Below are 12949 nucleotides of genomic sequence, written 5' to 3'. Positions count from 1 at the left end.
CTCGCCGATACCCCAGGAGCAACAGTGTCCCTAATTTGCTGGGAAGTGGCGGTGCGGTCCCCTACGGCACTGCGTAGGATCCTACGGTCTTGGCGTGCATCCGTGCGTCGCTGCGGTCCGGTCCCAGGTCGACGGGCACGTGCACCTTCCGCCGACCACTGGCGACAACATCGATGTACTGTGGAGACCTCACTTCCCACGTGTTGAGCAATTCGGCGGTACGTCCACCCGGCCTCCCGCATGCCCACTATACGCCCTCGCTCAAAGTCCGTCAACTGCACATACGGTTCACGTCCACGCTGTCGCGGCATGCTACCAGTGTTAAAGACTGCGATGGAGCTCCGTATGCCACGGCAAACTGGCTGACACTGACGGCGGCGGTGCACAAATGCTGCGCAGCTAGCACCATTCGACGGCCAACACCGCGGTTCCTGCTGTGTCCGCTGTGCCGTGCGTGTGATCATTGCTTGTACAGCCCTCTCGCAGTGTCCGGAGCAAGTATGGTGGGTCTGACACACCGGTGTCAATGTGTTCTTTTTTCCATTTCCAGGAGTGTATCTTGGCCACAATAATGCGTTCACTATGCCTGGTTGCAGTAGCTTACCCGCATTCCTATTTTCATATTCATTATTAAACCTACTCCTGCATTACCCCTAATTGATTTTGTGTTTATAACCCTGTAGTCACCTGACCAGAAGTCTTGTTCCTCCTGCCACTAATTCCCACTATATCTAACTTTAACCTACCCATTTCCCTTTTTAAATTTTCTAACCTACCTGCCCGATTAAGGGATCTGACATTCCACGCTCCGATCCGTAGAACGCCAGTTTTCTTTCTCCTGATAACGACCTCCTCCTGAGTAGTCCCAGCCCGAAGATCCGAATGGGGGACTATTTTACCTCCGGAATATTTTACCCAAGAGGATGCCATCATAATTTAATCATACAGTAAAGCTGCATGCCCTCGGGAAAAATTACGGCCGTAGTTTCCCCTTGCTTTCAGCCGTTCACAGTACCAGCACAGCAAGGCCGTTTTGGTTATTGTTACAAGGCCAGATCAGTCAATCATCCAGACTGTTGCCCTTGCAACTACTGAAAAGGCTGCTGCCCCTCTTCAGGAACCACACGTTTGTCTGGCCTCTCAACAGATACCCCACCGTTGTGGTTGTACCTACGGTACGGCTATCTGTATCGCTGAGGCATGCAAGCCTCCCCACCAACGGCAAGGTCCATGGTTCATGGGGGGACAGTTGAAAATGTGTGCCCCGGCCGGAACTTGAACCCGGGATCACCTGCTTACATGGTAGACGCTCTACGTTCTGAGCCACCGAGGACACAGAGGATAGTGCGACTGCAGGGACTTATCTCTGGCACGCCTCTCGTGAGACCCACATTCCCAACTTATTGTCCCGTACTATATTCACAGAGCCTCTGCCCATTATACTCATTGACGGCCGCGGTGGGGTCGAGGTTCTAGGCGCACAGTCCGGAACCGTGCGACTGCTACGGTCGCAGGTTCGAATCCCGCCTCGGGCATGGATGTTTGTGATGTCCTTAGGTTAGTTAGGTTTAAGTAGTTCTAAGTTCTAGGGGACTTATGACCACAGCAGTTGAGTCCCATAGTGCTCAGAGCCATTTGAACCATTATACTCATTACTCGCGGCTTTATACCGATTCCCGTAAGAGTTCAGGCACTGTTTGTGGATCCGCACAGAAGAAGATGGTCAAATGGCCGATGAGCCTTAACTATATATACATATATAGACCACTAACTCCTTAAAGTACGCTATATTTATAAAACAGCATTTGGCCATGTTCCGTGTTTTAAAATAAGTTTTCGTGCGATAGTTACAAAATACAGTAGTTGTTAGCGAAATTTAAATGCATCGCTACTAATTCTTAGAAAAAATTCTTGGTTGAGTAAAAAAATGTCCAATCGTGTATTATTGTCATTTTTTCAAATATGCGATGGATAACCTCCTCCTGCTCGTATTCTGATCTAATATCTTTATCACACAACGAAAAAATATTTTAACAACAACCATCAAAGTAACTATGTCTAACGGTTGCGTCTCTTCTTCCACAGGTTCCAGGGGACAGTATAACACACTCACTGCCGTTCTTGATGGAAACACTGTGTATGGAGTCACTGAGAAGTTTGCCAGGTAAGGTTTTCAGTCTCAACATCTTACGCTTTACAACCTACAGGAAAAACCTTTCTCTTTGGGCCATTACTAATGCTTCCGTTGTGCAAAGAAACTGATGTGGGAGAGAAAAGACACGTTGTTCAATAACAATATCGTGTTTTGTATGTCTATGTACCATATGTCGTAAGCCAGTAGGTGTATCACAAAAGTGTATTTACTTATCAATTAAAGGAAGATGAAACCACGAATAAAATACTTGTGTCACAAACAAGGGAATCTATGCTTCAAAAGAACAAAAAAAGTGATACAAGAATGAAACCGCTGTCAAGCTATTATAAAAATGTCTTGTTTACAGAGATGCCTATGTAACAAAAAATTGTAGCTGTGATTACCCTACGTTGGTCAGCGAGCAACCAACTGCGATCTTTTATTTACTATCCTAAAATAGCGCAGATTGTTTGAGATTTGTCCTGTTGAAGAGCCTATGTTTCCACTAAAGGGGACCCACAGTGAGAGCGGGAGGGGCGGAGGGAGGGGGGATGGAGAGAGAGGGAATATATCCTTCTCATCCTCTATGTGTTGTCAAAGTACTGACCCATTGTAGAATCGGGGATTTTAGAGCCTAGGAAGTCCAAATTTGGAATATTTGCCCAGTAGGTTGAAAGTGGGTCTAATGGAATCCCATAACGCACCTGCGTGTAGTTTGTAGTCCCACAGTATCAATAGCGAAAATACTCTTTTATGGAACCTTTCTTTTTCTTTCGCCTTCTGAAAAATTACGATCTATAGACTCACTAAAACGCTGTGGTTTGGTTGTCATCTATCACTTTTACTCAGATCACTTCCATTGAGATGAGAGATCTCCGCCAGCAATTCAATTTTATGAATTTCTCCTTCATCAAAGCCCCCAATTACGTGCTCTTGCTTGTGAAGGAAATTATTTTCATATTGAAGATCTAAGAGCGAGTTTTAAATTTGCGACGCATTATCTCGTCTCCAGCAGTGAATTTTTCCGTTCATTGTGCTTTATGGCAACAGGGCCTAGAATGAGTGAACAAAGTTCTCATGCGTCGCCAAAAGAGGTCAGGCACCATTTTTAGATATCAAAAGGAAAGAACCTGACCTTAGCTACTAATGAAACTTTCCTGTTTTGCCTTCAACTTATGTCGATGTTTTTGGGTTTTCTGGTCACTGCTGTGGCTTTACCACAGGCTGCTGTTTCTGTTTCACTTCTGAACCAACATCGCTGTCCTGCGTAATATTTTCCTGTGATTTGAAAGATGGCAGAGTCAATAAATGGATGTCTATACATCCTTCAGGAGAATTCCGTATTTCCACTCTCTTCTCTACATGTGTTAAAGATTTTCTCTAACAGCGCAATGTATAACGGAGGCAGATGGGAAGCTTGAATAATGTTAAGGGATTGACCTCCTTTTCTTTTGGTAGCAGCTGACAAATGTTAGGGAAAAATGGGGTAAGATCGGATAGCTAACACTCAAAAGCCTTTGGTGCTAAACTGTTTAACCTAGAGACGACGCAGCCAGTGTGTCACTACAAAATGCTTGTGGTTCCAAACTTTTAGAGCAGAGGGGCTCATTCATAAACGATTCAACATACTTGGTTTCAAAACGAGACCGATGCTTATCGAGGCTCTTTGTATATGTGGCATGCCCGTGCAAAATCAAGAGAACTGGTTATCTACATATGGCTTGAAAAACAAGACAAACTTTTGAAACCAGTGCGTAAAAATTTCAGTTTGCATCCACCCAGAAGGATGATATTGAGCACTGGTGATGTTTCATCAGTGAGTAAGAGGTTTTCCCTTTTTCTACGAAAAATATAAACATTATTGGAACAAAATTACCGGCTACGGTAACAAAAGCACCACGCTCACCTGATGCTAATGATCCAACCTGTTTTTTCCTCTAAATGCAAAAACTTCTGATGGTTGATAGAAACAGTGGTTATTCCTGTTTCAACGACACTGTATACACCACAAGGAGAAAACTTGTGCTACTCACATAGATATTTTAACAAATTAAAAAAAACTCGTCAACATGCTGTTTATTGAAGCCCATAGCTTTTGATATCGAAGTATTTTCCGGAAATCTTAAAGAAACTTTGTTTAGAAAACCATATAACTAGTTCGTTCCAACCATATTCGTATCATCGTTGAATTTATGCTTCAAATTATTTTTGATTGCAAGATCGTAAGGTAATCTCCGGACGTCTTTCAGAGTTAAACCAGAAAGTCCACTCTATAGTATTAAAATATGATCGAATAATTTTTCCCCCTTGTTCTGAAAACACAAGCGGATATGGGCCCAATCGTCCTTTAATTGCCACTTCCTTAGCAGTTATTTTATTTGTCCTAGCCCTTTTTGATCTGTCTTCTAAGGTACTTTGTGAAACATTGAAGGTCCTTGCAGCTTTCAAGAAACCCATCCTAGCCGATAACGCTTCGTTTATTACCCCTTACATGACCTCCTGGCTGCATAGTTGTCTTTTTGTCTTCCTTTGCTAAGTTCTCAGCATATTTGACTCAGACAAAAAAATCAATTTACAATGCAGTATTATTTGGTCAGGCAAGACCGGGTACTGCCCCGTCTTGCCCCCACTCAGCATACCCGGTCTTCCCCGAGTGTAAAGGTAATAAAAACAAAAGAAATTCACGTTACTATTGAATAAAATCCCTATAGTTTGCTAATGAATAAAAAATTACTAATAATCTAATATTCATGACTAAATAGAGTTTTTATAAATGTAATGACTATGAAATACCTGCAGATTAAAAACAAACGAACATTAATCAGCTGATACCGTAAAATGGTTCAAGTGGCTCTGAGCACTATGGGACTTAACTGCTGTGGTCATCAGTTCCCTAGAACTTAGAACTACTTAAACCTAACTAGCCTAAGGACATCACACACATCTATGCCCGAGGCAGGATTCGAGCCTGCGCCGTAGCGGTCGCGCGGTTCCAGATACCGTAAAACAAACTTACCTTCAAAAGCGCGGTGAACTGAACATTCTTGACTAGTGGAGCGTAATTCCTCATCTCTCCACTAGAGGGCATAAACAGTGCATCAGAAACATGTTACCTGGTTTCATCCCATGACCCAGTATTATCCCACTTTGTGCAACAGTTTCTCATTTATTAGTTCTTATAATGTGGCTCCCGTAACCACTAAATTTTTTTAATACCAACGAATAGTTTAGTGACGCTGTTAGAAAAGATAAAATATTATAATGTGATCTTACATTTAGAAACATCTACAGAGCATAGTGCACATGTAATATTTTTGGCACTATGTGGAGAAGGTCATCGTGCAACGTACCGTCGTGTTACAGGCATCTGCGCGCTGGCTATGGCGGTCTGCTCCGCATGAATCCCGTTTTCAATGAATATGGGCTCAAGGACCTGCTGCCGCTGAAGCTGGACATCCCGGATGAGGGCTGCACGCGGCCCAACAGGTCCATGTACTGCTTCGAGGGAGGTCAGTTGTGCTCAAAGCAATATTCACAATGTTAACGCTAAGAGTTTTTAGATGCAGTGAGTAGATATCAAGACAATGGACGGCTAAACACTGATATAATTCCTGTCTGTGCGAGGATTCGAACTTTAATAGTGCCAACTACTTATTTGCAACCTACAGAAAATATACGTATGTTTCAAAGTTTTACTATTCTCCAGCAATGTGTATATCCCTTTAGCAGCGATGTGGAAGTCGTTCGAAACACCAGTTGCGTTGACAGTTCGAGAGGAACGATCTGTTGCCCAACGAATCTTTGTAACAGTTCTGAAGCGAATGCCGTGAAGTGCTTTCTTCAATTAGAAAAATCTGAAGTCACAAGATCTTTAGTCCGGGGTGGTTCAGCACTTCCCAGCTCCATCGATCGACCAAATAAATCACAGCTGGTCCCAGGCTGTGTTCCAAAAATGCACAGCTTACAGAAAGAAGCGGCGAAATTTTCTACATAGCTTCCCATCATTTTGCAGGAAAATGCTCGGGCGCATGAGGCGCAGGTCTTGGTTTATTTGGTCACTCGATGGGGCTAGGAAGTGCTTTACCACCCACCACATCCACCGATACTCCTCGGCAGTCTCGGTGCCTTCCACGAGCTCCACTGGTCCACGGATACCCTCCTGAATGTTCCCCAGAGCGTAATGGAGTCGCCGACTGCTGATCTCCGTACAGCTGTTAAGGAGCTGTCCTCCTGGAAGACAGCGGACTCGGGCCCTCCCATCGGCATGATGAAGAAGGTATCAGGATTCATCAAACCATGCAACACTTTGCCACTGCACCAACGTCCAGTGTCGACAGTCACGTGCCCATTTCACTCGTAGTTGCCGATGTGATGGTATTAACGTTGGCACATGCTTGGCTCATCGGCTCGGCTGTGGGTGCCCATCGTTAGGGGTGTTCGGTGACTGTGTGTTCAGACACACTTGTACTTTGTCCAGCATTATAGTCTGATGATAGTTCCGACACAGTTCGCCGACTGTCGTGTTTTACCAGTCTGGTCAGTCTACGATGTCTGGCATCTGGTACAGGGAGACCACCCAACAATACGACGTTTGAACATGGTTTCACCTTGATTTCGCCACCAGACAAATGGTGCAGTTTCCGAAATGATCGTGCCGAACTGCGATGGCAGTCTGTCCTTGGTCAAACCCAGATACACTCTCTTATCTAAAGTATCCGGACACCACCAAAAACATACGTTTTTCATATTAGGTGCATTGTGCTGCCACCTACTGCCAGCGACGTCAGTAGTCATCAGATATCGTGAGAGAGCAGAATGGGACGCTTCGTGGAACTCACGGACTTCGAAGGTGGTTCAAATGGCTCTGAGCACTATGGGACTTAACTTCTGAGGTCATCAGCCCATAGAATTTAGAACTACTTAAACCTAACTAAGCTAAGGACATGACGTACATCCATGCCCGAGGCAGGATTCGAACCTGCGACCGTATCAGTCGCGCGGTTCCGGACTGAAGCGCCTAGAACCGCTCGGCCACCGTGGCCGGCCTTCGAAGGTGGTCAGGTGGTTGGGTGTCACTTGTGTCAAACGCCTGTACGCGAGATTTCCACAGTCCTAAACATCCCTAGGTCCACTGTTTCCAATGTTATAGTGATGTGGAAACGTGAAGGGACACGTACAGCACAAAAGCGAACAGGCCAACCTCGTCTGTTAACTGACAGAGACCGCTGACAGTTGAAGAGGGGCGTAACGTGTAACAGGCAGACATCTATCCCGACCATCACACAGGAATTCCAAACTGCATCAGGATCCACTACAAGTACTATGACAGTTAGGCGGGAGGTGAGAAAACTTTGATTTCACGGTCGAGCGGCTGCTAATAAGCCACACATCACGCCGGGAAATGTCAGACGACGCCTCGCTTGGTGTAAGGAGCGTAAACATTGAACGATTGAACAGTGGAAAAACGTTGTGTGGAGTGACGAATCACGGTACACAATGTGGCGATTCGATGGAAGGGTGTTATCCGCCAGCGTGTGTAGTGCAAACAGTAAAATGGGGAGGCAGTGGTACTGTGGTGTGGTCCTGTTTTTCATGGAGGGGGCTTGCACGTCTTGTTGTTTTACGTGGCATTATCACAGCACATGCCTATATTAATGTTTTAAGCACATTCTTGCTTCCCAGTGCTGAAGAGCAATTCGGGGATGGCGACTGCATCTTTCAACACGATCGAGCACTTGTTCATAATACACGACCTGTGACGGAGGTGTTACACGACAATAACATCCCTGTAATGGACTGACCTGCACAGAGTCCTGATCTGAATCCTATAGAACACCTTTGGGATGTTTTGGAACGCCGAATTCGTGCCAGTCTTCACGAACCGACATCGATACCTCTCCTCAGAGCAGCACTCGGTGAAGAATTGGCCGCCATTCCCCAAGAAACCTTCCAGCACCTGACTGAACTTTGCCTGCGAGAGTCGAAGCTATTATCAAGTCTAAGAGTGGGCCAACACCACACTGAATTCCAGTATTACCGATGGAGGGCACCACTAACTTGTAAGTCATTTTCAGCCAGGTGTCCGGATACTTTTGATCACATAGTGTAGATCACGTGGCTTCCATATTCCATATACGGACAGACACTCACTGCTACTACATCCACCGTGCGTGTTTCTGACTAGCAGTCACCCCTCGCCAGGCGTCGCTGCTATTGAGTGGACGGGTATTATCCATAGTAGGTCGGTGGTCATAATTTTCTGACTGATCAGTGTAAGCCAATGACGTAAATAGTAATTGCGATTCGAATTTTTTCTTTGGATTGAATCAAATAATGTATTTAAGCTAATTTCAAATACTTTTCTGCTTTACTTTTATATGCACCTCGTAAAGGATATTTCACTATTAATTTTAAAGTTAAGGAAGCTGATGATATTCTGACCATACTTGTTTCAAAATGGAGAATACACAAAATTTGTTGCCTTCAGAATGAAATGTTTTATGAATGACAGTGGGGTCGCAGACTTGACAGTATTACGTTAGGAGTTCTATTTGTGCATTCTATCTAATGTTTCAATGGTTTCGCTGTTTCAATTATGATAACGTACGACACAAATAATAGTGAACTTACGAGATATGGCTAAAAATAACAAGGATGCCAATCCTGAGCGGTCCATTCGGCATGTTGTTGTGCCCATCTGTACCGCGCTGCATAGTGTCGTGGTTACAAAGATAGACATCGCCATGGACGTCGGGAGTGAAGTTGCGCATCATGCTGCCTATTGCGCACAGTTTGAGTCGTAACACGATGTCCTGTGGCTGCACGAAAAGCGTTATTCAACATGGTGACGTTGCTGTCACGTTTCCTCCGAGCCATAATCCGTAGGTAACGGTCATCCGCTGCAGGAGTAGCCCTTGGGCGGCCTGAGCGAGGATGTCATCGACAGTTCCTGTCTCTCTGTATCTCCTCCACGTCCGAACAACGTCGCTTTGGTTAACTCCGAGACGCCTGGACACTTCCCGAACCGCGGTACTGACCGTGTAGGCATGGTTGAACTACAGACAACATGAGCCGTGTACGTCCTTCCTGGTGGAGATACTGGAACTGATCGGCTGTCGGAACCCTTCCGTCTAACAGGCGCTGCTCATGCATGGCTGTTTACATCTTGGGGGGGGGGGGGGGGGGGGTTTAGTGACATCTCTGAACAGTCAAAGGGACTGTGTCTGTGATACAATATCCACAGTCAACGTCTATCTTCAGGAGTTCTGGGAACCGGGTTGATGCAAAACTTTTTTTGATGTGTGTACAATGGTTGTTCGAGTGGAGGTTGTAGACACGTGGTTGACGACATATGGAAGTCTGGATCTGGCCATGACCCGTGCTGGCGTAGCCTAGTGGTAAGGCGACCGCTCGTGATAAGCGGAAAATCCGGCTTCGAGTCCCGGTCCGGCACAAATTTTCATTTCACCACTCAGTTATACACCTGATTGTTGTCCATATTTGCAATAGCGAACATATTTAACGTATTCATAAACAAATTTCGCATTTCTCAATAACAACAGGATACTTTTGTCTTTGATCACGCTGAAGAATTTTCTAGTGAGTATAAGATATATTGCTTTGGTTACGTAAGAGCGCACAAGTTACACGACCAGCTAATTTTTTATTACTTATAAAATGCGCGCATTTTCTGTAAGGATAGAAAATATGCAATGGACAATAGTTGAATGGTGTGCGATTCTAATTATGTGCAAAACAAACAACCAAACAGAACAAAAATACGAATTCTCTCTTACGCATTCATTTACGTTTCTTTTTCTACCAATTATACCACTTCTGCCGGTAGTCCTATCATTTACTACGTAATTTATGTAGTGTACCAAAAGTTCCGTATCGTAGTTCAGACAGAGTGCGGCTCTAGTTATAGCTCATATATTGCGACTCTTCCGCAGTCGCTTTATCGGTGTACGACAGTTTCACTACACAGATCTTTGTAGGCGTAGGACGTTGCTAGTTTCAACAGAGTGAGAAGGATGACGGACATTATCATCAGCACAAATGACCGTTTGTAGTGCAAGCATTTGATTTATTTCCGATTCAGGGCTCAAATATTATAATTATGAAGGATCCATTACAGCAGATAGTCAAGGTGTGTGACAAGTCATTGTTCTAAGCCATTAAAAACAAAGACGTTTGCAAGTGTCGATAAGAAAAATGAACTTCAGAGGCACTGCATAATGTTCCCGTATCACCGCCTCTGGAATAAGCTCGTTTACATTAATTTAATTTGTGCTTTATTCTACGTGATACTATCTCTTCTCAGCAAAAGTTTGTTTACAATCACTTCGGTCGGGAGGCTGATTGTGCCTGCAGAGATGGAGGGATCCCAGAGCATGTCTTTCTACAGTGTGGCCGTTGGTCTCGGGGGAGACAACCAGAAGGCTCACACGACTACATAACACAATCACTTACAGAGCAAACGTTGTGGACCGATCTCAACTACTCTGCAGACAGAATATCTAGAGCGCTGCGTAAAGAATACTCGTAGCAATGAAAATACAGGCGACAACGAACACAGGCGACGAATAATTCCACAGACAACACTAGATCACAAGACAATAGCAGTGATAGCAGACCACACGATAGTGGCGTAGGCGATGACAGATAAACATAGAGTGAGGACTTAATGTTTAATCCCAGGAGTGTCACGAAAACAAGTGTTCATTAGACAGTAACTTTAGATTGTAAGAGAAATCGAAGTTTCTGACAATAATAATATACAGAAAAACGGAAAAGAATGTTGAGGGTCTGTTACATGACGACCAGTGTGCCCTTAGGAAAGATAAAGGCATCGGAGAGACAGTCCTGCCATTGCGCTTGATAATGGAAGAAAAATCAAGACACGTTCATAGGATCTGTCAAGCTAGGAAAAGCATTCGTCAACGTAAAATGGTGCAAGATAGTGAAAATACCGAGAAAACTAGAAGTTGTAGGGAAAGAAGGGTAATTCGAGAACTAAGAGGAAACAGGAAGATTAGATGCTAAGAACGATGTGCTCGGATTAGAACGAGTGTAAGACGAGCTCATAGTGTTTCGCTTTAGTGTTTAATAATTTATATCGATGAAACGATGATGGAAATAGAAGAAAGATTAAAGAGTGGGATTAAAATTCACGGTGGAAGGATATCAACGATAAGATTCGCTGATGACATTGCTGACCTCCGTGAAGGCGAAGAACTACAGGATTTGTTGAATGAAATGAACAGTCTAATGAGTACAGAATGTGGATGGACAGTAAAACTAGGAAAGACGAAACTAATGAGAAGTAGCTGAAATGAGAACAACAAGAAACGTAACATGAAGATTGGTAACCACCAAGTAGATGAAGTTAAGGAATTCTGCTACCTAGGCAGCAAAATAACCCATGACGGATGGAGCAAGGAGAACATAAAAAGTAGACTAGCACAGAAAAAACGGGGAATTCCTGACCAAGGAAGATCTACTAGTATCAAACGAAGGCCATAATTCGAGAGACTGTAAGTTCGGAGCACTGCATTGTATGTTACTGAATTAAGGACTGGGAAAACAGGAACAGGAGAGAATCGAAGCATTTGAGATGTGGTGTTGCAGAAGAATGTTAAAAATTAGGTGGACTAATAGGGTATGCAGCGAGGAGGTACTCTGCAGAATCGGCGAGGAAGGGAATACGTGGGAAATGGAAATGAGCGTTAGGCGTCATTGGCCGGAAGGCCCCTTGCGGGGCAGGTCCGACCGCCTTGGTGTAAGTCTTATTACATTCAACGCCACTGTGGGCGACCTGCGCGCCGGATGGGGATGAAATGGTGGCAAAGTCAACACAACACCCAGTCCCTGAGCGGAGAAAATCCCCGACCCAGCCGAGAATCGAACTCGGGCCCGTAGGACCGCAATCCATCACGCTGACCACTCAGCTATCGGGGCGAACAATACATGGGAAGACCACTGACAAGAAGGGACAGGATAACAGGACATGTGTTAAGACTTTAGGGAATTACTTCTGGTACCAGAGGGAGCTGCAGAGAGTAGAAACTGTAGAGGAATACAGAGGTTTGAATACATCCAACAAATAACCAATTATAAAACGACTGCATACGATTTCTTCTTTTGATAGCGATTGCTGGCGTGCAGCTGTTGCAGTCCATCAAGTATTGCGGTTACTGTGGCCTGTGTCTTCACAACTTGTAGCTTACAAGTACTACTTAAGACAGACGTACAGTCACACCATCTGAGCGCGAGAGGCTCAGACTATCGCTGATGTCCTCGGCCTCATAGACGAGCAGTAGTAGGCCGTGCGATCGTTATCCAGGAAGAAGAGGATGAATGTCTTTCTGACGTACTCCCTCCTAGACAGTATCAGTGTTGGCTTTCTATAACATTAGTCTCCTGTCTTCCTATTTTCCTGTATTCTTAATACATAAATTGTTAATTTTAAGCATTTTGGTTTCCTAAGTAGTTTTAAGTTTACAAGGAACAACGTTGTTACACATTGCCAAAATAATAAGAAATCAAATGACCTTATGCACTAAGACTGCGAAAACGTAACTGCACTTGCTCACGGCCCTCCCTGTGTTGCAGGTGAGATTCGAGTGAACGAGCAGCTGGTGCTGACGTGTATGCACACGCTGATGGCGAGGGAGCACAACCGCGTCGCCAACGGACTGGCCCAGGTCAACCCCCACTGGGACGACGAGACGCTCTTCCAGGTGAGCAGCGGAGGAGGAAGACGTTGTCTCAAGTCAATGCAGCAGAGAAGGTATCGGTATAGCATCTCGTTTC

General features: G+C 44.7%; 1 protein-coding gene across 1 annotated transcript in view; it reads left to right on the top strand.

Annotated features, from left to right (window-relative positions):
* LOC126262364 (chorion peroxidase-like) overlaps window positions 1-12949 on the top strand; it is a 260243-nt gene that overhangs the window by 217355 nt on the left and 29939 nt on the right. Inside the window, exons 8-10 of the mRNA XM_049958952.1 lie at window positions 2086-2164; window positions 5498-5643; window positions 12749-12876. Of these exons, the coding sequence (XP_049814909.1) occupies window positions 2086-2164; window positions 5498-5643; window positions 12749-12876 (353 nt within the window). The remainder of the gene's footprint in view (window positions 1-2085; window positions 2165-5497; window positions 5644-12748; window positions 12877-12949) is intronic.

The sequence above is a fragment of the Schistocerca nitens genome, chromosome 1 (genome assembly GCF_023898315.1).
Source record: "Schistocerca nitens isolate TAMUIC-IGC-003100 chromosome 1, iqSchNite1.1, whole genome shotgun sequence".
NCBI lineage: Eukaryota > Metazoa > Arthropoda > Insecta > Orthoptera > Acrididae > Schistocerca > Schistocerca nitens.
This window is presented reverse-complemented; position numbering and strand designations above follow the sequence as displayed.